This window comes from Beta vulgaris, chromosome 8 (genome assembly GCF_026745355.1).
Source record: "Beta vulgaris subsp. vulgaris cultivar EL10 chromosome 8, EL10.2, whole genome shotgun sequence".
Lineage (NCBI taxonomy): Eukaryota > Viridiplantae > Streptophyta > Magnoliopsida > Caryophyllales > Amaranthaceae > Beta > Beta vulgaris.
Window position 1 is genome coordinate 33,974,746 of NC_079209.1, and position 25,999 is coordinate 34,000,744.

Sequence of the window (25,999 nt, forward strand, 5' to 3'; positions counted from 1 at the left end):
CATTTATATATATTGCCTGAAAAGGACGGTTAACATCCCGACGGGCTTAGAACCGCCTCAGGACGCCACGTCATTGGGCCTATCAAAAAGCCCAATAAACGCCAACCTCCTAGCACAGTCCCCTCTAGCCCTCCTAGGAGAGGTGGCTGGAACCCAACTGGATCCAGCGCCAGAGTGCGTTGCACCTTCGAGAAAACCCTCTCCTTGCCGGAGCTCTAACTCCCTGGGCCATCCGCTCCCAGATGGAGGCCAAAGACCTACATCGAGGCACCTCACCTAGATCGATTGGGGGATATCTCGGCCGCCACCATCGGTGAGATCGACACCCCTCAAGCGCTACGGTGTCATACCCCTCCAGCGAACCAGGGACGCCTGGGTAACCTCAAGCGAGGGTGCTTCCCCGAGTTATTCGAGGCTCATGAGCCCCCGAAGAAACCTTGGGCGAGGTTCTCTGAACTTCCTCGAGTTACCTAGGGCTCATTGGCCCCTGGGTAACCTCGAGCAAGGTCTCAGAACTTCCTCGAGTTAACTGGGGCTCATTGGCCCATGGTAACCTCGAGCGAGGACTTTGAACTTCCTCGAGTTACTTGGGGCACATTGGCCCCTAGGCAACCTCGAACGAGGTCCCTGAACTTCCTCGAGTTACCTAGGGCTCATTGGCCCCTGGGTAACCTCGAGCGAGGTCTCAGAACTTCCTCGAGTTACCTAGGTCTCATTAGCCCCTGGGTAACCTCGAGCGAGGTCTCTGAACTTCCTCGAGTTACCTGGGGTTCATTGGCCCCTGGGTAACCTCGAGCGAGGTCCCTGAACTTCCTCGAGTTACCTGGGGCTCATTGACCCCTGGATAACCTCGAGCGAGGTCTCAGAACTTCCTCGAGTTACCAGGGGCTCATTGGCCCCTGGGTAACCTCGAGCGAGGTCTCAGAACTTCCTCGAGTTACTTGGGGCTCATTGACCCCTAAGTAACCTCGAGCGAGGTCTTAGAACTTCCTCGAGTTACCTGGTGCTCATTGTCCCTTGGGTAACCTCGAGCGAAGTCTCTGAACTTCCTCGAGTTACCTGGGGCTCATTAGCCCTTGGGTAACCTCGAGCGAGGTCTATGAACTTCCTCGAGGTACCTGGGGATCATTTGCCCCTGGGTAACCTCAAGCGGGGTCTCTATACTCCCTTGAGTTATGCGGGGTCCAGGTATCCCCCAAATAATTTCGAGCCAGGCTTATCCACCCCTTCACAGTAAAAGGACGGCCTCGTGGTCTCCGCAAAACACATGGCATCGACTAAGGCCCCTCCCATATATTTCGCGTGGGGCTAAGGTTTGGGCCCATGTAACACCCCGATAATTCTCTCTTTACAGAAATAACTTTATAATATAAAACTTAGAGAATTACCCAGGCATTATCGCCCGTGTGATAACGTATCGACTTATTCAGAACTTTGCAGCGGAAAACAATGTACTAAAAACCAACTTTATTAAAACTTACTAAATAAATGACAAGTGTTTGAAACTTAAACACACTAACTTAAATAAACCACAATCTGAAATAAATATGTTCCTACGAAAGCATAAGTTAAACTACGCTAGATATATAGTCTCTCCACTCCAGATTCCCAATGCGATGCACATCTGCGAACCTGTAATGTCAATTCAATATCGACTCTGCTCACCAAAAGGATCATCACAGGATAATTAAGCAAAGCCATGATCACACACACAAGTAAAACACGTAATCAGCAAAGCTGAGTACTACATATCATATATAAATATTCCTAAACATGATACTAAACAATAACGTATAGGAATAAATAATAAATAATCATATAATAAACTGCAGGCAACTTTTACTGAACTAAACTCAAAACAATCTTTTTAATACTCAAATGGAATACTTATTGGGACGAGTTGTCTTGCCTACTAATGTGAAATGCAGGCGCGACTCCGCATTTCAGAGTGACCTGCGATATCGAGGAACCTTTGAAATAAAAGAGGGATGGTGATCAATCCATTCCTAGAAAAGCTATGGCACGCTCACCATAACCCCAATCCTTATGTCCAACTCTAGACATGCACAAGTCTAAAGTCTATAACTTATTCTCGTTACACTTTACGTTAATTACATGTTATTACTTGTGTTGATACACACAGACAAGTAACACATAATTAAAAATCAAACAGTCATAACAGAACTTCTTTTATCTTTGGATTTACAAGTGATCACAACTTACAATCCAAGACTACTTAGGCTCCGTTTGGTAGGGCGTAAAATATTTTCAGTGTAAAATGATTTTCATGGAAAACAATTTACAATGGAAAACACAATTCCAAAATTAGTTTTTCGTTGTTTGGTTCGATGTAAAAAAAATGATGAAATGAAAGGAAAATGAAAGGGAAAGTAAGGAGGTAGTGAGAGAAGTGTACAAGAGAGAGAAGGAAAATAGTTTTCCCTTCATTTTGAAAGGAAAATGGTTTTCCATCTTTGGGAGAGTAATTTTACCCCAAGGGAAAATGGTTTTACACTCTTTTGCCAACCAAACAATGTAAAACTGAAAATAGAGGAAAACAGTTTTCCGGGAAAACGTTTTACGCCCTACCAAACGGAGCCTTAATTCCTTTTTATTCTTTACTCACTTACTTGTTGAACCTAGCCAACAATAAACTTACCTTTATATAGGTATAAATTGTAACTTACCAAATAAGGTCCACGGCCCTCATAAGATAATAAAATGATACTTCTCAAGAATACATGCATTACATGATTCACTTTAACATATACTAATTCTTATATGAATTAATAAATAAACTAACTTAACATGCTTGCATCAATTATTCCATACAAACATTATAATTTGATAATCATCATCAATTCTAGATCACATGTTGCACACAGGCATATAACATGTAAAATAACTATAGAAATCACATATATGAACAATCAGGTTCCTATACATGATACTAAAAATTTAAACCTTCCTTAAACATGGTACTAAGCCACATAGCATGTAAATAATGTACGTACCTCGTATATACGAGCCTGTAGGCCACTTTTAAATCGTTAAAAGTCTCCTACAACGTATTCTCCGCCTAGAAAATAAAGTAACTAAAATTAATAACTTGAACCAAAAATTACAGCAGCTTTAAATAGATTAAAACCCCTTAAAAACACGTTTTAAAATTATTTTTAAGTGTCAAACTTAAGTTATTTTTAATTCCTAGTATAGTACTACTATTATAGCAATCAAAAATCCTTAAAAACTCCATAAATACTTCTTTTCTGAAATTACAGCACTTTTAAAATCTAATAACTCTTTTGAAAATATGTACAACGTATTTAAAATTACGTACTAAACAAATCTCGTAGTTCATAATATATTTCTTTAGTTTCTAGCAAATAAAAAACCCTAAAAACTCTTATTTTCATGATTAAAACTAAAAATAAACTCAATATAATAAATCTGAAATTTCTTATACTATAAACTATGATAACCAAAATATATAAAAAAAACAGTAATTTAATTAGTAAACATGATAAATAATAATAAAATAACATAAAAACCTAGTCTTTTAATGGAATCTTAGGAAGGAAGAAAGAAAACAACCAATAGCAAAGGAGGAAGGTGGTGCCGGCCAGCAACAGCAGCAGCAGAAATTCGACGGCAACAACTTTCGGTTTTTGAAAAAGATTTGTGACGTTTCTTGTCGAACAAGAAACGTTACTTGAAGAAGAAGAAACGAATTTTGAGAGAGAGATGAGAATGGCGCACGAAGAGGAGAGAGAAAAAGTCGAAGGAAGGAAGAAAAGGTGAATGACATGATTTTGAGAAAAAAAATTGTGTAGGGTGAAATAATTGGGTTTTAGAATATTTATATAAAGGCTTCCCTTTATGGGCTTAGGAAAAGAGATAATATTTAATGAAACTTCATGACTAATAAGATGGACAATTTAAGACTTTAGTCATCAACATGACTTTTTCCCTTTATATCCTTTTAGGATTTTCGATTCCATTAAACTTCTTTTTCAATATACTTTAATATTTAAAAGCTTTATTAAAACATGCTTAATTAAAATATTTCTAATTTTATTAAGCTATGAAAAATAATTCCATTTGACTTTTAAAATAGTCAACCCTTTTTAAATAGTCAAATCATTTTCCAAACTCATTTGGATTTAAATATAACTATATAAATACTTGAATATATTTATAAAAATTCTTTAAAATTGTGGGGGATTACAGCCCATTCCGACCTGGTGGGCCGTTGCATGATTCTAGGCCTAAAGCCCTCCAACCAGCATGGGAGTCCCCCAGTGGGACCCACCCGTCTTAAATTCCGTGCCTACATGGCAGGGACAACTTTCACACATTTCAACGCCTATAAATAGCGAACAGATCCCCATTTGTTAAGGTAAGGAATCCTAGACAATCCACTACACAAATCCCAATTAATTCACTTCAACTGACTTGATCGTCGGAGGGGCGATCCCGGATCCACCCCCGGGGTAGTCTGACTCTCATCTTGTGCAGGTCTCCTAGCCATCTTTGGGTATCCGGTCATCCATGATCCCGATCTCGATCCATCCCACCTAATACAAGTTTTTACCCGAAACAATTGGTATAACTCTAAAAGCTATTTGGAATCATTGGTATAACTCTAAAAGCTATTTAGGATTTGTTTGACAACAATACAACACTCCGCATAAAAAATCTGTGAATGCGTAAATCAATTTCGCAACACCAAAATAATTCGAACTAATCAATCAACAGTGGGTCGTAGTTTTTTTTTCCCAAAAAACTATAAAAGCATAAAAGATCTAATGGCCCATATTATTTCTCATTTCTCATTTAAATATCATTCTCATGTGATCTTGCATCATATATATATATATATATATCAGTTCTTTGGTTCATTAGTTTTGGAATCTAAAACCAGTTCATGAGTCATTAATGAGCCAATTAGTTGTGTTCTAATAAGAGTTTAGTTAAGTCTTTAGCCTCTTGGATAGCAGTGATTTTAGGAAGCCATCGATTTGTTAAACTTCTTATAACTTTTCTTACTAGATCTTCAGAGGAATAAGTTTTGCCTAGATAACGCAATTCATTAGTGATTAGCGTGAATCTAGTGAACATCTCTTTAATAGATTTGTCCTTATTCATAGTAAATAATTCATATTGTTGGACAAGCAAATCTATTCTAGATTATTTTACCTCATTCATACTCTGTGGGCCAATTCCAGTGTGTCCCATATTTCTTTTGCAGTAGTACATGCAGAGATCCTTGAGTATTCATCAGGTCCAATTCCATATTGAAGAATACTCATAGCATTGAAATTTTTTTCGGCTTTTGCATAGTCAACTGCATTGTAGTCGTCTTCATCCTTGTCGATCATCTTTTCTTCAGCATCTTTGACTTGGATAAGAATATGTCTTGTTCTTATGATTCTCCAGCACTCATAGTCCGAACCTTGAATGTAGATCCTCATTCTTGTCTTCCACCATCTGTAATCCTTTCCATTGAAAGTAGGACACTTGGAGTGTCTATCTCGAGAGTCATCTTGCATATTCTTGATTTCTATTATCTAGAGATTAGTCTTACGAGAATAGCCTACTCTGATACCACTTGTTGTAACACAAGGTGACACTCAAGAAGGAGGGTTGAATTGAGTGACGAAATCTAATCGATTTTCGCAAGACCTCGGTTATGGCACTGTGCGAATCACTCGTAAATCCCTTATTTGTGTTTTTGCGAAAACTAAAACTAAAACTATATGAAATTAACACTCAAACACAAGATATTTTAAGGTGAAAGGGAATACTAATGTCATAGTGGTAAATCACTTATATGGTTTTCTGATCTATATTTTAAGCTTGGGAAATTAAAAGAGAAAAAAAAAATCTCATTCTTTTCCTCCCTTCCTCGTGTCAACTGTTGTCAAAAGACAACACATCCTCATCTTCTATCATCGTGTCAAAAGGAGCAAATCTTTCAATTTGAGTTGTCAAAATTCATGTTATCTCCATCATTGAGATGTAATCTCTTTAATTTTTTCTGATTTCGGGCAAAGCTAAGAACCCCAATTCTTCATTCTCGCATCTCCTCTGTTTTCGTCAATCTGTTATGCAATTTTCTCCAACATGCAATCTAAAAAGATCGTGATTGCAAATGTCTCGTAAAAATCTTGATTACAATTGTTTTAATTATAAGATAAGTTAAATCTGTAAATACGTTCTTAAGCCACTAAAAAGATGTTCTGGTTGGGCAGTGTGTACTCAGTTTTCCTGATTTTGTTCTTGGAATTTGTCCTGGTGGGGGCAGAGTTTATTGTTAGTGATCTTGCAGGTTCATATGTGGAAAGCTCATAATGGAGTAAAAGGAAGAATTTAGGTATCAAGGTTATAATTAGGTGTAAGGGTTCAGAGGTTGTATTTAGGATTATTTATCCTTATTTGTATAAAAATTATTATATTGCTTTAAGAGTCGAGCAAGGTATTATGTAATATGTTATTTGGTTATTGAGAATGATTTGCTGTGGTCCTGACCGACAGGTCCAGGATTACTTTCAGGTTTATGTTTCCGCTACGAGTAAATATTAATTCAAGGTTATTAAGTATTAATTGAGTTTTATGAATGTTAAGTGTAATTAGCTAGCAGCTCGAAAGTGCGGGCTGTTACAGGTGGTATCAGAGCATGGTCGTTTTAGAGTTGTCGTGATCTTCATATCATGACATATGAGGTTAAGAAAGATATTGAGATTGTTTGAAATTGATTTGGGTTATTAGTTAGTTGACAATTGCGGAATTGGAAAATGAGAAATTAAAGGTTGAGTGTTGGGAAATTTGCAAAAGTGGAAAGTCTATTGGGTTTTAGATTTGAGTGGCTATAAGAGAAAGATCGAATTATATTGATTGAGATTACAGGAAGTTAGGAAATTTTTCTTTTGAGGTATTATAGTTCGTTGTGAGTTCTAAGCTAATTTTTGTGAAAATCTTTTATGTAATGTATTCGTTTTGAAATGATCTAAAGTTTCCAGTATTTAAATTTCGAGCACGAAATTTATTTTAAGGGTGGTAGAGTGTAACGGTCCGTATTTTTAAGCAAATTTATTAAGAGCTAAATATTTAACTTAGCTTAATTATGATATTTTATTAGTAAGATTGATTTAAATATTTTAAGGTAAAAGGGAATACTAATGTTATAATGGTAAATCACTTATATGGTTTTCTGATTTATATTTTAAGCTTGGGAAATTAAAAGAGAAAAAACATCTCATTCTTTTCCTCCCTTCCTCGTGTCAACTGTTGTCAAAAGACAACACATCCTCATCTTCTATCATCGTGTCAAAAGGAGCAAATCTTTCAATTTGAGTTGTCAAAATTCATGTTATCTCCATCATTGAGATGTAATCTCTTTAATTTTTCTGATTTTGGGCAAAGCTAAGAACCCCAATTCTTCATTCTCGCATCTCCTCTGTTTTTGTCAATCTGTTCTGCAATTTTCTCCAACATGCAATCCAAATTTGCTCCTTGTTTCTTCATAAAAGTTGTAGATCTCTTCGAGCTAATAAATTTGGGCACAAAAATCACACGATTCGGAGTTCGGAGCTATGAGTTACGCCCTTTGCAAGTTTGGTGTTATTGCTGAAATTCTGATGCGTTGCTGCTGTGCGACAGTGCTTGTTGTTGATTTTTGATCGGTTTCGAATGTCTTTTGCAAGGTATAACCCAGATTCATTTCTTTGTTTTCTCTTATTGAATTCCAAGAACCTAAATTCAGAATTTATGTTGATGTTGTTAAGAACATTCTTCAAAGCCAAAAATTCGAATCTTGGGTATAATAGCAAATCAGATCATTGGGTGTTTTTGATGTTGAGAAAAAGATTAAAACTTTCTTCTGTTAATTGATTGAAATTGTTTTTGGAACATATAATCTTAGTAAGCTTGCTACTGCCATTGTTCTTCCTCCTCTTGTTCATGAATATAAGCTAAGTTTCTTACCACCTCTTGTTTGATTAAAGACATTCAAGTTCCTGTAAATGGGTTTTATGTTTCTGATTATATAAATAAGTTCAGTTTTTTTTGAATATTATTGTTGAATAGCAAAATCAGTTATGTTAAGCATTTGTCATACTTAAAGATTAAATCTTTTCTATTTATTTAATGGGTTGGATTGAGGTTTATAATTTGTATTTATATTTCTTAAGTTAGTTTATGAAATTTAATTTCAATAAGTCATGTTGTTTGATAGTATCCTCTGTGAATTAGAATGAGGTTAATTGGAGTTAGAGATTGATATAGGGAATTGGATTAGTAAAATAGTTTGTAAATAAGGAGTTGTGGGTAGTTCATGAAAGAGGTTAGAAGGTATGAGAAAGTTTATTTCTTTATCTAATTGGTAGTAAGGATGTTAATTGTTGTTCATATATATTGTTGTGAGGTGATTGTTGGAGATTGATAAAGAATTTAGAGATGTTGGACACTTGAAGATTATTATGGAATTGAGCGTTCTTTGGGGAAATGAAAAAGGTACACACATGTCCTTCCACTTTTCAAATATATTATTGATATTTCGATTAATCATATAAACTATAGAAGTTGATCTTGATATGTTTTCATAAGTTAAATTTATGTTGTATTAAAAATGTGATTTGTGTACTATATGGTTTGTGAAATACATGTTTATGAGTTTTAAGACAAAGGTAGAACTAAATCGCAGGTTAAGTTATATTGGCTATAAGTTATGTTTTATGTTTTATGTTTTATGTTTTCACTAAAGTAGGCGTATGATTTATTTCAAGCACATGTAAGTTATAAATGGATTTTGATTCTAGAGTGAGATATCAAGTATAATCGATATATCTATTAGAGATATTGAATTTAGATTATGTATGTAAATTATAGATAGATGTTTGTGATGCGACTCATTATGACTATAATATAAGTCTTCAAAGGAAGGAGTTTTCCGATATAAATTTGGAGGATTTTATACTTCGGCTTCGGGGAATAAGAGTTTCTAAGTTCATAAACTAAATATCGTGTTATGTGTGTGCAAGGGAAGAAGTCCAGTTTATAATTAAATTATAGTATTTAGAAGCACCTTCTTGAAGAAACTTTGGTTATACGCTGGGAATTTATGATACTATTGGAGCCAACAATAAATCATTGGGATATTAGATTTAATATGCATCTGTAAAGTTATAAATAAGCTTTCTGAATGTGTTTTGGGGAGAAAGAAAATTTCGGACTAAAAGATATATCACATTATTCAGAGGTAGTCTTTGGAGAATTCCGAATCCTTCAAAATGGATTTTGTAAGATAGAAATTACATGTTGGAGATGGTTGTGAGTTTGATGGATTGCTAAATAGAATTAAATGAAAAGGTTATTCTGCATGAAGAACATTTGTGTTTTAGATATAAAGTTTATATAGAATAAAAAACTCTAATTTGGAGATATGATCTTTTGGTAAGCAATGTTTTGTTTTGGAGAATCCTTTATGGAAATGAAGCATAGTTTCTTTAAAGTCGGTATTGAAAGGGATTTAGCCAAAGAATTTTTATAAAGACTGATTTATACCAAGTTACTAGAATGTTATGCAAGCAATTTAAATTGGGTATATGAATCTGAATTTTCGAAAATATGAATTTATGATTCCGTTTTTATGAGGGGAAGAAGCTGCTAAAGCAGTGACGAACAACATTCGTAGAGCGAATATTGCTCATTATGTGTTAGAGCGGGTATTGCTCTGGAGCGGGTATTGATATGGAGCGGGTATTGCTCCGTTATGTGGGGTCATGACCTAATAATCTTGCAAGCAGTACAAAATGGAAGAGGGAGACGTCCCTTGTAAAAAGCTTAGAGAATTCGCCTATAAGGCAACTCTATTCGTGTTCTCTTCCCCAGTATGATATTGAAAGAAAAATAGAATATGTATTTGAGTATTCGAATGGTTTCGTGGAAAGATATTTCAAAATTTAATTTCTGAAATGATGTTTTACTCACCCAAGTTATAGAGTTTATGCGCCGATTTTGGTAGTGATTACCAAGGAACTTGTTAGGAATTTATGCAGGAGTTAACTATGATATGCATATGGATTAAAGGTTTTTGGATCATATGGATTAAATGTTTTTGGTGTATGATCCACAGAAGTGGGAGAGATTTATTGATGTAAAGTATGTTAGAGTTGACTTCGGAAGATCGTATTAGTTCTATGGAAGTAGCATTACAACTGTGTTCAAATATTTGTTATATACTTCTTTATTTATGACTTCGATGTATCTTGATTGCAAATGTCTCGTAAAAATCTTAATTACAATTGTTTTATAAGATAAGTTAAATCTGTAAATACGTTCTTAAGCCACTAAAAAGATGTTCTGGTTGGACAGTGTGTACTCAGTTTTCCTGATTTTGTTCTTGGAACCTGTCCTGGTGGGGGCAGAGTTCATTGTTAGTGATCTTGCAGGTTCGTATGTGGAAAGCTCATAATGGAGTAAAAGGAAGAATTTAGGTATCAAGGTTATAATTAGGTGTAAGGGTTCAGAAGTTGTATTTAGGATTATTTATCCTTATTTGTATATAAATTATTATATTGCTTTAAGAGTCGAGCAAGGTATTATGTAATATGTTATTTGGTTATTGAGAATGATTTGTTGTGGGCCTGACCCACAGGTCCAGGATCGCTTTAAGATTTATGTTTCCGCTGCGAGTAAATATTAATTCGAGGTTATTAAGTATTATTTGAGTTTTATGAATGTTAAGTGTAATTAGCTAGCAGCTCGAAAGTGCGGGCTGTTACATATAACGTGATTCAATCTCACCTCTGACATCTACGTCCACATGAATGAAACTCTTTTATTTCTTTGAATCCTAAAATATCTACCTCTTGATACAATAAGAATCCCCCACTACTAACCCTAGTAGTGCTCCCAAAAACTTAACTCTAAGTGTTGCGACTCTCTATAATTATGAAATTACAAAAAGAAAAGATCCTCAAATGTGTGCTTCTTATTCAAGCTAATTAGAAGACAATTACAAACTTTGAATAGTTACTCAAAGTGACTAGAACAATGTTGTACCCTGTGCCTTAGGATATTGTTTTCAACTCTTAAAATCTCCGATTTGTTCTCTCTGAAAACGTAAGTTATGAGACTGAATTATAATCCCTTTTATAGCTTATGGACTTGTCAAAAATCCTCCAAAATATGTTTATCTTTTACTACTTAATTTAAGGGATAGAACCTTTTCTTTTTAGAAAATACAATTTATCCTTTTCATCTTTATCTTTGATTCTAAAAAGATAGGTTTTCCTTAAATCAATGTTTATCTAAATCTTTGATAACCAATTGATTTTCTTTTTATATCATACTCCTTCATTATATCGAAAATTCTTTTTCCCAAAATTGTTTTCAAAAATCTTATTTTTATCAAAACTGTTTTACTCGGTTTTTATCAAAAATATGTTTTAATAAGAATCCTTAAATTGTTTTACTCGGTTTTTATCAGAAACACGTTTTAATACAAATCCTTTCATAATCGGTTTTATCAAAACTTTATCAAAATCATTTTCTTTGATAAAACTTGAATTTCGAATTTCTCTTTCCTTTTAATATAGATATATAAAATAAACACAATTATTTATTTCCTTAACTCTAAGAAAATAATAATTATCCTAATTTTATATTTCTATACTTGGCACATAATATATCACCTAGTTCTAGCATATTACATTTTGCATATAGTAACTAAACTTGGAATTTAATATAAACTTGGAATTCAATCTTGATTCTTCACTTCTTCAAAGCCTTCATTCATTTATTTGTAGCCTTCATTCATTTATTCCTTTCTCAAACATCTGTCACAAACTTTCATACTATAACATATTATATTATTTTTCATCATCAAAACTTAACATGAACATGCACACGCACAACGCAACTTATGATTATGGATTGCTAAATTCAGTCCATGGGCCAACCCTATTCTTCCTGACCTCACTATGTTTCACAGGACGGAGTGGAGTGGCGCTCCACTCCATTCTTCTCCTGGCAAATCAGCTAAAGCTTCCTCTTCCCTCTCCCTCTTTTGATAACTGACTGGATTGCTGGCAAAGCAAACACCACAACCCTTTTCCCACCATCACCAACCAACCCCTTCCTTTTATCCACACCAACCTCCTTTCCTTTACCCTCATTCTCACCCCCCTTTTTCAGTAGCTTGCATATCTCACTGCAAGACCTCGACATATAGGGCCTACGAACAGAAGAACTTCCATGTTTCTTCTCCTCCACCACATCATGCATCACTTCATCCTCATCAATTTTTTCTAACTTAACCATCCTCTCCAATAACCCTAATTTTTCTTCCTCCTCCTCCGCACTATCGATATCAATAATCTCCATCTCACCCTCAAACGACGAGTCATCGTTAAAAGTAAAATCCTCCAAGATCTGACAACGATTATCCTCTTTCACGTTTTTCGCGGCCAAATTCGATGGTAATTTGGGACTCACCTCCCCCAATTGAAACCCCTCCATCTCCCCCAACTGCTCATCCAACGCAGATTCAAGCGCCTTCTTTGCGTTGGGACTCGTATGATGTTCCGCTCCCCCAACTTTATAAAAATGACGAGACCAAGGAGATCTACCCTCGAAGGAGTCGCAGATGTCCTTGATTAACAGCATCACAATTTCTAGGGTTTTTGTGTTAGAGTTCAAGAACAGGGAGGAGAGAAGAGGAGAGAGAGAGAGAGGAGAGAGAGTTGAAAGATCGAGAAATATGGGGGGTTGGGTTGATTTAATTTTGGGGGTTTCCTTTTTAATTTGGGTGAGTTTGAATCTGAAAAGTGGTTGGATTTAATGAATTATGGTGGAAATCATCAAATTGGGATAGTTTGTTTAGGGATTTAATTAGGGGGCCACAAATCAGTTTTTAATTTTTAAGTAAGGGTAATGTTGTCTTTTTACCCTAAACTTACTAAATAAGGAAAAGAAAAAAGTGTTGTAAATATTTTGTAATATTCCAAAATAGAAAGTGTTGCAAATAATATGACACAGAAGAAGTGTTAAAATAGGAAAAAAATACAACCATAAAGTAAATACTCTCTTATTCCCTATTAAAAAAGAAAGAAAGAAAAGAAACACATATTGTGGGGCAACTTCCCAATATGAAATCTGAACTCATTTGCCCCAAAACTCAAAAACTCACGAAAACCCTAAGGGGGCTGAATTCACAAAACCGAGTCTCACCGTCGCTATGAAACAACTGAAAATTCCCACGACGAAAGCATGTAATTTGGAGGAATTAGAAAAGTTGAGGGAAACCACCAGAGATAGCATTCTCTTCTGGAAGAGGTATGAAAAGTACTTCAACGTCGAAAGTTACTTGCAAGAAGCCATGGATAACGCTCAAGAAATCCAGAAAATTGTATGTTCGCCATTTTTTGTTCTTTCTTTTTTTTATTTTCTTCTTTACTCGTTTTATTTGCATTAATTGCGTAATATTTGCATGAATTGCATCATTATTTCGGTTGCAAATGATTAAGTATAAAGTGATGACTTTTTTTTTATTTGTCGGTCTTGGATGATCAATTCATATTTCTACTCTTTCTCGATCACTTCTAAATGTAAGAACACAAAATAATTGTATTCTTCCTTTTACATAGTCTGGATTTCTTTCCAGATATCTTTGCCAAATTTCCAAATATATATGAAAACAGAGGATTTGATTCACATATTAGAATGAAACTAAAGAAAAGTGGCTTTTTGAAAATCTGGTATAAAATACTTTAAGCTTAAGGTAATGGGTTAGAGTTTATGTTGGATTTACTTGTGAGATAAAAATTTAGAAAAATGGGGTAGTGTTATGATTAAGCTTATGTTTGACATCACAACAGAACATCTTGGTTATATGACAAAAATATTGTTAATTTTATAGTAATTAGTTCTAAGTTTTTTTTTGTTGCCAATTCAAAGTTGTTATTAACTACCAAAAAAATATGGTAAGGTTACAACCAGACACAAGCATTCATCCACTGTAGAACAGGCTCTACACAATGGATAAAACCAACTGTAGAACAAAACTCTACATGAAGGCAAAAGAAAAGCCTCAACAGAAGGCTTAGTAAATTAACAGCTTTCCATCATCTTCTTTACACAAACAAGCAACCTTAAAAATGACCTCCTTAACTACTTGATTGCTATTAGCACATCTCCCATTAAAAATCTTGTGATTCCTTTGTTTCCATAGTGCATATACTGTTTCAGTGAAGCTCGTAATATAAATCCTGGCAACTCTAGTACTACCCCTTGCTTTAGCAATGGCTTTGCTACACTCTTGCTCAAAAGTGTTACCCTGACTTGTGATATGTATGATATGATATACACTTCTCCAAATAGCTGCATCATAAGAGCACTCAAAGAACAAGTGCTGAACACTTTTGTTAGCACAATCACATAGGCTACAAGTTATTCTACAAGGGACATTCCACTTGCTTAACCTATCTCTAGTAGCAAGTCTATTATGTAAAGCCAGCCATAAGATAAACTTGCTTTTAGGAGTTGCCTGGTTATTACAAATTAGTCTCTTCCAGTTGACACTTTGATTCTTCCCCTGCAGCATCTTGTAGGCTTGCTTGATACTGAACTTGGCATCTTTAGTAATGGCATTCCATCCACCCAGAAGGTTTAGTATATTTCAACTCTCAATGATTCCTTAGCAACCAAGAAGACTTGGCAGTGACATTCACAGTAGAGTAGGTTAATCTTTTAATATAATAAGCATGAACCCATTTAACCCACATCTTATCTGTTTTGAAAGCAATTGCCCATAAGAGCTTGAGCATAGCTACTTTGTTCCATAGTGCCATGTTGATCAAGTTCCAGCCTCCACATGATTTAGGCTCATAGAATTTGCTGCAAGCTATAGGAGCTTTTTTTGAGTCAATAGTATTACATGTCCATAAAAGTCTTCTGCAAATAGCTTCAACAACCTTGATCATCTTCTTTGGTAAGGGAAAGATATGCCCCCAATAGTTTTGCATACTACTAAGGATACTCCTCACCAATTGAAGTCTTCCTACATAAGAGAGTAATTTGACAATCCAACCCTGAGCTCGAGATGTGATTCTCTCGATTAAAGGTTTGCACTGAGAGTACGTGACTTTCTTTGCACTTAGAGGTATCCCTAGATACCTAAAAAGAAGAGTGCCAAAATTCATATTGTTGGCCTCTACAAGGTTTGTTGCTTCCTCTTGAGTTACTCCAGCCAAATATATATTACTCTTTTCAGGGCTACTCAAAAGCATTACAGATCTTAGTAATCTGCTCTACAGAATAAAAGCAGGTCATCTGTAAACATCAAATGAGTAAGTTGTAATCTTTCACACTTGGGATGATAATTGAAGTCTGGATTATTATTGAGTTCACCCAAGCACCTGCATAGATACTCCTGCTATGGGCAAAGAGGAAGGGGAGAAAGAGGGGTCCCCTTATCTAAAACCCTTTTTAGCAGTGAATGGGGTAGATGGCTTGCCATTAACTGTGATAGAGTAGCTCACACTTTGCACACAAGCCATTATCCAGCCATTAAAATTGCTAGGAAAGCCCAGTTCCTCCAGCATACTACTCAAGAAAGGCCACTCCACTGAATCATAGGCCTTTTTGATGTCTACTTTAAGACAACATCTAGGTGACATACCCTTCTTGTTATATCCCCTAATCAGTTATGTAGCAAGAAGAATGTTTTCAGAGATGTGTCTATTAGGCATGAATCCTGTTTGTGAATCAGCAACAACTTCACTTATGACTCCTTGTAGTTTTTTTGTAACAATCTTAGAGATTATTTTATAAATGACAGTACAACAGGCTATAGGCCTAAACTCCTTTGCCTTAGCTGCATTCTCTATTTTAGGTATAAGAGTGATAGCAGTTGCATTAATAGGTTTATGGAGTCTTGCTTTCTTAAAGAATTCATGCACTGCTCTATAAACATCATCTTTGATTATGTGCCAACTTTTCTTATAGAAGAAAGAGTTGAAACCATCAATCCCTGGAGCCTTAGTATCATTGATGTTTTTCAAAGCACTATCAATTTCATGAGTAGTAACGGGTTGAGTCAGCATTATACCAGAAGCTTGACTAAGTCTTGGACCTAGCTCTTAGAGTTTGGAGATTAGAGCTTGAAGAACTGGGGCAGCAGTGCCAAGGAGGTTTCTATGGAACCCCACAAGTTCCCCTTGAATCTCATCAGGCGTTGTTGACAAATCTCCATGATCACTATATAGCAGGATGATATTATTCTTAGCTTTTCTTACTTTTGCTGCCGTGAAAAAAAGCCTAGAATTAGTATCCCCATGAGCAATCCGATCAATTCTTGCCTTTTGCTTCAAGATGATATCATCAATTCTATTTTCCAACCATCTGCACATTTTCACCTGTTGTTGAGTGCCAAGCTGCACTAACTATATCACGGAAATGTTCATGCTCTGTTAAAATATTATGGAATTTATAGGGTCTACGTCCTCCAGTATCATTTCCGCCAAAGTCAAGCACTAGAGGAGAGTGATCTGATATCCCACTAGGTAGATAGTTCACATGAGCTTCAGGATATTTGAAGGTCCATCTATCATTCACATAAGCCCTATCTATTCTACTAGAGACTCTATCAGGGCCAATACTATTATTACACCATGAATAGAACAATCCACTACTGGGAGCTTCCATCACCTGCCCTTGCATAATAAAGTTTGTAAGATCTTGCGTTTCATGATCTGTAATTGGTGCACCATTAAGCCTATCATGAGCATGAGCTACAACATTAAAATCTCCTATGAGAATTAGGGGAGTACTTCACTCAGTAGTGTGTTGTAATAGCTCCTTCCAAAGCCCGTTCCTATCTTGAATGGTGTGAAGACCATATATAGCAGCTATATGGAATTGGATATTACCCAACATGTTTTCAACATTCATGAGAATAAGCTGTTCAGTTTTAGACACAACTTGAGCTTTAACTTCTCCTGGTTTCCATCCAAACCAAATTCTCCCCGAAGGAGAATAATCATTATTATCCTCGCACTTCCAAGCCAAGCCAAACATTTTCCTGGCTTTGTGAACATTATTTCTTCTAACTCTGGTTTCATAAAGAGCAATGCCACTAATGCTATGTTTATTTAAGAAGTTTTTAACTTCTTTCTATTTAAGAAGGTCATTCATCCCTCTCACATTCCAAGTGGCAACTATAACATCAGGAAAAATAAGGGTTAGGTCCCTTAGCACCCCAAGAGCACCTAAGGTTTGTGCACTTTGATATAAGCTAAAGCTTGATAAGCAGTTTGTTTCCCCTTGTCCTTGGACTTCCTAGTAACCACTTTCTAGACTCCTTCCTCCTCATTCTCATTATTATCAGTGTGGTGTGTGGTAGGGGTGGCCAGAGGAGTAATCTCATTACTTAGATCTACTGCAATAGGTTCACTAGGATCTATTAATACTGGAGGATCACCAATAGGAGTACTTTGTTCTGAAACTGTCCCTTCTTCTGCAACTTTCTGAACTTTTTGAACTTTTTGAACTTTTGTTATCCACTTCTGCACAATCTTAGGCACTACCCACAGTAAGTTCACAATTATAACCCACTTTGAGGCATTTTCTGCAGTATAGAGGCAACCAATCATAGATAACTTTCTGATTGAAAGTTGATCCATTAGGCTCTTCAATATGAATCTCATTGGGAATCTTTTGCGTTACATTCATTTCAATAAGTACCCTAGCAAAGGATACTCTTGATGCCTTATAAGTACATTCATTTGCATATATTGGAACCCCTAACAAGCTACCAATCCTACTAAGAGAATTACTACTCCAGTAATGTAGTGGCAGGTTAGGAAATTTAACCCAAATAGGGACTATTTTCAATACTTCACTATGAAAGTTAAAGTTAGGTGCCCATTTTAACTATAATTGGTTTCCCATAAAATAGATGAGGACCGACAAACAAGATGTCATCTCTTTCAACCTCAGACTCCAGTTTCACCACAAAATAACCCTCTTCATGTTTAAACATTTTAGGCTATGCGTTTTAATATATGAAGTCATCTCCAATTATATAGACTATGATTGAATTAATCCATATCTCACTCAGCTTATTCACCTCAGTTTTATCTAGTTTGGCAACAGGGTTCCATTCATAACTACTGGAGCAATGAATTTAAGTCCCATACCTTTATCAGAGATTCTACTCTGTGAATGTCTTCCATTTTAGCATCACATCATTTTCCACCGGCTTGGAGCTCACCATTAATGGTTGATTTTATGGGTTTACCACGTCAGTGGAAGTTACTGTTCCATTGATAATGTTGCTCGTAGAAGCTTGTTTCACTCCTTCATTGCTGCGAGAGTCATCTCCAGGATCTCCAGGATGTTCCGGTCCCGGAGCACTTGAAATCGACGTCAATTAGTTCTAAGTTTTTATATGTACTAATATGTTGCTTGAAACATTTGTTAAATTAAATTGTCAAAGACCTATACACTGTTATCTTCTTTTCCTTTCTTAGTTATTAGTGAAATAGTAAAATGGTGATGGAAAAGAGGTGGAAAATCTTTGATTTATCAAGCATTTTACTTAATGGTCTAATTTTCATTGCATTTTTACTAGTTTACTTTGACAGTTAGATAGCATACCTATAGTAGCCACTGATATTTCGAGCGGAGACATTACTTTGCAATGTGCAGCAGTTGCAAAGATAAAGTTCATCATTGTATTTTGGGTATGAACTATGCACCTTACAAACTAATACTCATACAACAATCCTTTCTTAAAGAAATTATGTCTGATGTTTTTGTATCAAGAAAATCATGTTTGATCCTTTGGCAGATGATCCTGATGGGAGTCGTGCTTTAGTTCAGCGCGGCATAATCCCCCATTTGTTGCGGTTCCTTGAGAATTGTGATGGCTTCGATCAGGTTGGTTAACTCTCATTAGCTTTCTTTTTATATATTATATTACTTCCTCCGAATAAATGAAACGCTTCTGTAAAAAGCTCTCTTTTCATTTATTTCAGAACAGAGGAAGTAAATGATTTTATAATTCTGTTTTAACTAATGTATATGATGTTCACTGCCTTATTTTCAGATTAAAGCAGCAGAAGTGTTAGTAGCACTGCTATATGGGCCTCTTGGGCAAGCTCAGGAAGTGATCGATCATGGTGGTGCGGCTACAATGGTTCACCTACTACACTCTAGTCATAGAGAAGTGAAAATTCAGGTAATTAAAAAATTTGTAACAAAGTAGCATTTGTTGGTGCTGAATTCCGTCTTGTTTTGGAGCAAAGAAATTAAGCTTAAATACTATGTATCTTTTTTTTTTTTTTGGGGAAAACCCAAAGAGGGTTAAGCATTTATATCAGCCATCGCAATGTTAAGAATGTCCTCCGGGACATCAGACTCCCAACTACGCTAACCAAGATCCACAGGCTGGAAATGGGCTAAGTATTGAGCAAGTTTGTTGCCAGAACGCTTTACAAACGACCATTCAAGTGATTCAACGCAACAAAAGCGAGAAGACAAAGAGAGAATATCCTCAATAATAAGAGAAAAATCACTAAGACCCGACACACCCTATTTTAGAGCTTGAATTACAGAAAGACAGTCGCTTTCAACAACTATCTTGGAGAGCCCATGATCGATGCCCCACCTCATGCCGGCCAACACCGCTTTGGCTTCCGCCACACGCACCTCCCAGCACACCCCAGCACCCGAACCACCTTCATCCCTGCACACAAGGCCCAAACCACTTCCCCACTCGCCTAAGAAACCAGCATCCACATTGATTTTTACCCAGCTCGTAGCAGGTGTAACAGCCCGCTCTTCCGAGCTGCTAGCGAAACACATTCAACAACCATAAGCTAGAATTCAACTCCTAAATAAATTAACTTTGGAGCGGAAAAACATCCTTAAATACACCAATAACTCGACTAAAATTCCCAAATATTATATACAACGAAATATCAATAATTATTCTCAAACCAACTATGAAAAATACAAACTCAATCCTTAATATAGGACGACATCATAATCTTACTTCACTTCATTCTCGAGCTCTTGATACCAAACCTGCAAATTCAGAGAAGAAAATACAAAACAAACAAAATTCCAAAATGAGTGGAAAACTCGTAACCTTTACTTCAGCCCGTTATAAACATTTTATTTCTCAAATCATTTTCATTTCGTTACAACGCTGGCATAGCTCACTCTCTTAAACAACCAGTGGCAAGTATAGGCTTTGGATAAAGAACAAACACTGCCTCCAAGGTTCGTTATGGAGCCCAGCAATACTACCCCCAAGGTTCGTTATGGAGCGTAGCCGACCGTATCAGGTCAAAATAGTAACCATCCTCCACCCATACCTTGCCCACTTTCTATTTTCAGTTCATAAACTAAGCCAGCAAAACAGTTGCGTATTCATAATCAATCAATGACATTTCATCATCACATTCATATCTATGGCCATAGTACGAACTTATATATGAAAATAAAACACTCCACACACACATGGGCATAAGTAATACATTTTACTGAACATAAAAGTTACCTGATCCGCAATCCAATTCCACCAACATAATCTCCTTTATTAATCTTCATCTCCAAATGAGATTCAATTCCATAATCATCCTCCAATAATAACCTCACAATAATAACGACAATCAATAATCAATCTTAACTACAAAGTGAAACCATAACCAATTCTAACTAAGAAATTACCTCCACTTATCATTCTAATTTCCTTAAATCTCCAGTTCACAACCAACTATAAATTCAATACCACCACCTACATCACACGACTAGCATCCATATTTCAGAACCATAACTCTAAATTATTGAACCAAACTAACCAAGCTTAACTATCCACCTTATTTAAACCAAGAACATAATTTAGCTACTAATAATATAGAGAGAAGACCAAACTAACTTAGCTCACTCAAGAACCGAGTTCTAACTTTCATTCACAATACTTAACCCAATGAATTAACAACCACTGCAACAACACATCATCACCACCAACAATAATATAACAGCAACAATAGTTAAAGAACAACAAAAGAAAACTACCAACAACACCACTTACAATTACAATTCAATAACACAAGAGGAAAAATAAGATAAGAACACCACCTAGCAGTAGCATCGGTTTAGGGCGGCACCACCGACAAGCAATACCATCAAAACTCCACAAGGAAAATAGCGAGACAACAGCAAATAGGAACCCAGCAGCAATGACACAACAGCATCAACAACGACGACCTATCAACGCAGCTGATATGCCATGTTTATATGGCATTCTCGACACTTTTTCACCACTTACTAATGGGATTTGACACAAGTTTTGTAATGTTATTGATCTTTTTCTCTACTATGTTGTAATTTGCTCTTTTTAATCATTTGAGCTCATTTGTGTTGGAGAAAGTTCAAGTTAGAGTTATCATAGTGAAGCAAGGTAGTGGAATGCGCGCTTCATGAATAGTTTTGGTTTGAGTAAGTCATCAACAAGAAGGGAGGTGAGAAGCTAAGGCCAGGTCTCCGCGGTCGCTGGAGATTTCATTGCGGCCGCGACGAATTATGGCAGAAAAGAGCCGAGAGCTCCTCCGCGACTTCACCGCGGGCGCGGACCCCCTCCGCGGTCGCGGTGCTTTCCTCCCGGTCGCGGAGCCCTGCAACGAGAAATTCGGCTTTTCGTCTTCCCTGTTTTGCTGATAAAAACAATAGTTCGTCCTTTGGTTTTGGATGGTTTTTTATCTGGTTTTTAGAGAGAACTCAAAAGAAATTGTAATCTTGTTTATTATGGAGGGCTAATCTTCCATCTTGGTGTATCAATCGAATCAACCATTTTAATCAACTTGTGAGTTCAATTCTTCTTTTAATTTGCTTGAATGTTGATGATTCTTCATGTTCTTCATGTTTGATTGTTTTTTATGCTTAAGTTAACTTGATCAATTAACTTCTTGCTTATTGCAATCTCTACTATCTAGATAATTGTCTGCTTTGAGATTATCTAGGGTTGTAGTTTATGCCCAATTATTGCACGCTCGTGGATGATTGAGTATAAGAAGAATCATCATATAATTTCGCATTCGACCGCTTGTGTGAATGCTAGATTACCCTATTGAAATCTCCCTAGTTGTTATCTAATTGCTAAATTGAATCTAGAACGCTTGGACTAGGTTGTTTTGCCATTAAGGGTAGGACTAGAGCGCTCGCTTAGTCATACCACTACGTTAGGGGAGATTGAATCTTATGATTCACAATAGGGCGTTCAAGTAACTTAGGTGTTGAATTGTTCAATGATCAAGGGTTGAATTGGTTGTGAAGATTGATTGCCAAGATCTCGTTTATTATTTGATTTTCCTTGCTTCTGTTTTGTTTGTTAAATTTTCATTCCTCAAAACCCCCCATTGTTACCATAGCACACGTCTAGTCAAGCCAAACTTACCTTCTCCGTGGATTCGAACCTTACTTCCTTATACTACGTTTGTGTAGGGTAGTATTGATTTATTTGCGCGTTAGCCGATACGACTTAGGCCTCGCCAAATTTGGCGCCGTTGCCGGGGAGGCAAGCATGTTTGGGTTGTTATTTGTGTGTTTTGTTTACTTTTATTGTTGGTGTGTGAACCCGTCTTATGGTTCACACCCGTGCTTCTCATATTGGATCTTTGTTGTTTGATTCAGAGATCGAAAGGACACTTTATAGCTTGAGAAAGGAGATTCGGGGTCATTTCCGTGAGTTACCTTTCTACATTGGTATTGAGGAAGAAGAGATGCCACCTAGAGCTGATCCGACATTGAGGGAGCTTTCCGCTCCTAATCTGGACCAAGCACCATTGGCCATTCAATATCCAGAGTTTGGGGAGAATGTTACTTTTGAGCTGAAGTCGGGTCTTGTTCATCTACTGCCAAGCTTCCATGGTTTAAATGGGGAGGATCCAATCAACATCTTGCGAATTCCATGCTGTTTGTACTAGTATGCAGCCAAGGGGTGTTACGGAGGATCAAATCAAACTGCGGCCTTTCCTTTTTCATTGAAGGATAAGGCTAATGATTGGTTCTATCATTTGAGCCCCAACAGTATCGACACATGGAGGGGGATGAAGCAAGCTTTCTTGGAGAAGTTCTTTCCTTCAAGCAAGTTGAATGAGCTTAAGAGGGCCATTAGCAACATTGAGCAAGGTTATGATGAGATCCTTTATGACTACTTAGAGAGGTTTAAGAGGCTCATTGCTTGTTGTCCCTATCATGGTTTTGCCGAGAAAGATCTTGTGTTATACTTAGTTGGTGGGCTCCTTCCTGATGAGAGAAGGATGGTTAATGCTGCTTGTGGGGGTAACATTGATAATAAGACACCACAAGCAAGCCATGGAGCTCATAAGTGAGTTTGCTGAAAGTTCTCCGCACTTATTCTAAGAGAAATACCACTAGGGGAGTTAAAGCGGCAAGTTCTAAATCATCTTTGGAGTCGGAAGTGTCCGACCTTAAGGGCATGTTCCGGCAATTTTTGGTGAGTGGCAATCAACAAAAGTGAAGGCTTGTGGTATTTGTTCCAACAACAATCATCCAACTGATTCTTGTCCGACTTTGCAAGAGGAAACCCGAGAGGTGAATGCCGTGGGATATCAAGGACAAAGGAAGTATGATCCATTCTCAAATTCTTACAATCCCGGATGGAGAGATCATCCGGCCTTGAGTTACAAGCAAGGGAATCCAACTCTTCAAGGAAATCAGAATTTTCAACAAGGTCATAACCCTCCTCCTTACATAGCACCATATCAAGCTCAAGGGAAATCCTCTAGCTCCAACTCAATGTCCACCGAGGATATGATCAAGGCTTGGCTCAAAATGTGACTACTATGCAGTCCAACATGGTGCAATTTCAACAGGAGACAAGGTCTAGCATTCACAATTTGGAAACACAAGTGGGTCAAATGTCTAGTGTCGTGAATAAACTTGAGGCCCAAAGTTCGGGGAAGCTACCATCTCAAACCGAGGTGAATCCAAAGAAGAATGTGAGTGCCATGACTTTGAGGAGTGGCAAAGAGTTGGTGGATCTAGAGCCTAGCAAGAGCAAGGTTATGAAGGAGATTGAAACAAAGGAAGAGGAGGTGAGGTTCTAATCCCAACAAAAGAAGTTGAGAAATTGGTGAGTCCTAGCTCTCACCAAGAGGTAAAATCTTTTCCGGATTTCAAACCGGTACCCCCATTTCCCGAAGCATTAAAGGACAATCGTAAGCTTGAATCTTCTAAGGATATTTATGAAACATTTAGTCAATGTGTCGTAAATATTCCTTTGTTAAAATTGATAAAAGATGTGCCTTTGTATGCTAAGTGGTTGAAGGAAATTTGTTCCATCAAAAAGAAGAAAAATTTAAAAGGGAAGCAAAAGGTGAAGGTTAGTGAACATGTTTCCGCCGTTTTTCAAAAGAGAATGCCAAAAAAATGCAATGATCCGGGCATGTTCACTATACCTATCACCCTTGGTAACACAAAGATTGATAAGGCTATGCTAGATTTGGGAGCCTCCATTAATGTGCTTCCTTATTCCTTATATGAGTCCGTAGAACTTGGTGAATTGCTTCCTACTAATGTTGTCATACAATTAGCGGATGGTCCACTTCCATTCCTAGAGGGTATTGAAAGATGTTCTAGTGGAAGTTGATAAGATGATTTTTCCTGCTGATTTTTATGTAATTAACATGGAGCATGATAGGCATTCCGCCCCTATTCTTTTAGGGAGGCCGTTCTTGAAAACGGCTAATGCTAGGATCGATTGTGGCACCGTTCTTTGACCATGCAGTTTGATGGTCAAAACGTTGAGTTTAAAATGCATGATGCCATGGGAGGTAACGAGGATCATCTATCTATTCTATTGATGTGGTGCCTAGTGTTCATGATGTTTCGATGTGAGGTAAAATTTTGGTGATTGCATGATGTCGAGCTTTCGACTTTAAACTAAGCGCTTCTCGGGAGGCAACCCGTGTTTTGTATATATTTTATTTGGAGATGAGTTGTTATGTTTTGTTTTGTGTGTTTTGGTGTTTTGTTTCTTGTAGGACAACCTTTGAAGCAAATCAAGAGAGCTGAAAGGGGTGGGTTTCATCACCACTTCCTTTAAAAAAAAAAAAAAAAAAAAGAAGAAGTTGAGAAAAAAAAAGAAATTGCCGAGAGCAGTTCCGCGGGCTAACCGCGGGCGCTGCAGCAGTCCGCGGGCGCGACGTCAAACCCCACGGGCGCGGCCCTGGTTACAAGTAAAAATGAAACAAAATGAGCCGCAAGCAACTCCGCGACTTCACCGCGGGCGCGGACCTTGCCTCCGCGGTCGCGGACCCACGTTTTTCCGCCAGGTATTTTCTTTCTTTCGCCCTTTTCTCTTTCTTCCTCCTTCCTTAGTTTTCGACCCCCTCTCTCTCTTTTCTCACCAATTCTCAACTCCTCTCAAATTTCTTCAATTCTTTCACTCAAATTAACAACTCCTCACTCTTTCAATCCCTTTTCTCACTCTCTCATCTCATTTCCCACTCAATCCCCTTCAAAAATCTCCACTTTTCTCATTTTTTTTTTCAAAATCTTTTGAAAACCCTAAAATTTGGGGGTTTTTGATTCTTGGAGTTCTTGGGCAATTAAAGAAGCAAGGAGCATTCTTGGAGTGTTGTTCTCACTTGGATACTTGATCAACCACTTTATTGATTCTTCCATAAGGTAAAACTTCAATTCTTCACTCTCTTTTTGGAAGTTCCCTTCATTTTTCATTGTGGTTGATTGATTATTGAGATTGTGGAGATTGTTGTGTTTTTAGAACTCTTTGTGGTTGTGTTGTCATTGTTGAGAGTTGAATTGTGAATTTTGGAGTAAATTGTTGGAGGTTTGATTTGAGAAATTGAGGGTGGAATTGTTGTTTGACTTACTTGGGTTGTCTTGGTGAGATTGTGGTTGTTTTAGCAATGGTGAGAAAGCGTGGTCGTACCCAAGGTTCCAA

The 25,999-nt window shown here is 36.9% G+C and overlaps 2 protein-coding genes and 2 long non-coding RNA genes across 4 annotated transcripts; 1 reads left to right on the forward strand and 3 right to left on the reverse strand.

Annotated features, from left to right (window-relative positions):
* The first annotated feature begins 6,969 nt into the window (after nt 1–6,969).
* Nucleotides 6,970–10,740, forward strand: LOC125492533 (uncharacterized). The gene is made up of 2 exons (XR_007269146.2): nt 6,970–8,514; nt 10,428–10,740. It is a non-coding gene; the product is annotated as an uncharacterized LOC125492533 (long non-coding RNA).
* Nucleotides 10,741–14,104: 3,364 nt separating this feature from the next.
* LOC104882982 (uncharacterized) lies at nt 14,105–14,605 on the reverse strand. Its single transcript, XM_010667421.1, has one exon. The coding sequence runs from the start codon at nt 14,603–14,605 to the stop codon at nt 14,105–14,107; it is 501 nt and encodes a 166-aa protein (XP_010665723.1).
* Nucleotides 14,606–14,687: 82 nt separating this feature from the next.
* LOC104882983 (uncharacterized) lies at nt 14,688–15,680 on the reverse strand. The gene is made up of 2 exons (XM_010667422.1): nt 15,543–15,680; nt 14,688–15,311 (listed from the first exon to the last, which is right to left on the reverse strand). Exons 1-2 carry the CDS (start codon nt 15,678–15,680, stop codon nt 14,688–14,690), a joined length of 762 nt encoding a protein of 253 aa, XP_010665724.1.
* Nucleotides 15,681–19,883: 4,203 nt separating this feature from the next.
* Nucleotides 19,884–21,438, reverse strand: LOC125492273 (uncharacterized). Its single transcript, XR_007268768.2, has 2 exons — nt 20,570–21,438; nt 19,884–20,091 (listed from the first exon to the last, which is right to left on the reverse strand). It is a non-coding gene; the product is annotated as an uncharacterized LOC125492273 (long non-coding RNA).
* Between the last annotated feature and the right edge of the window lie 4,561 nt (nt 21,439–25,999).

What these genes read in the sequence shown, in the direction of transcription:
- LOC104882982 (XM_010667421.1), bottom strand. Translation starts at nt 14,605, where the DNA reads ATGCTGCAGGGGAAGAATCAAAGTGTCAACTGGAAGAGACTAATTTGT.
- LOC104882983 (XM_010667422.1), bottom strand. Translation starts at nt 15,680, where the DNA reads ATGTCACCTAGATGTTGTCTTAAAGTAGACATCAAAAAGGCCTATGAT. An exon ending in TAATGGCTTGTGTGCAAAGT is followed by an intron (nt 15,312 to 15,542) that starts GTGAGCTACTCT and finishes TTTATTCTGTAG; the next exon opens with AGCAGATTACTAAGATCTGT.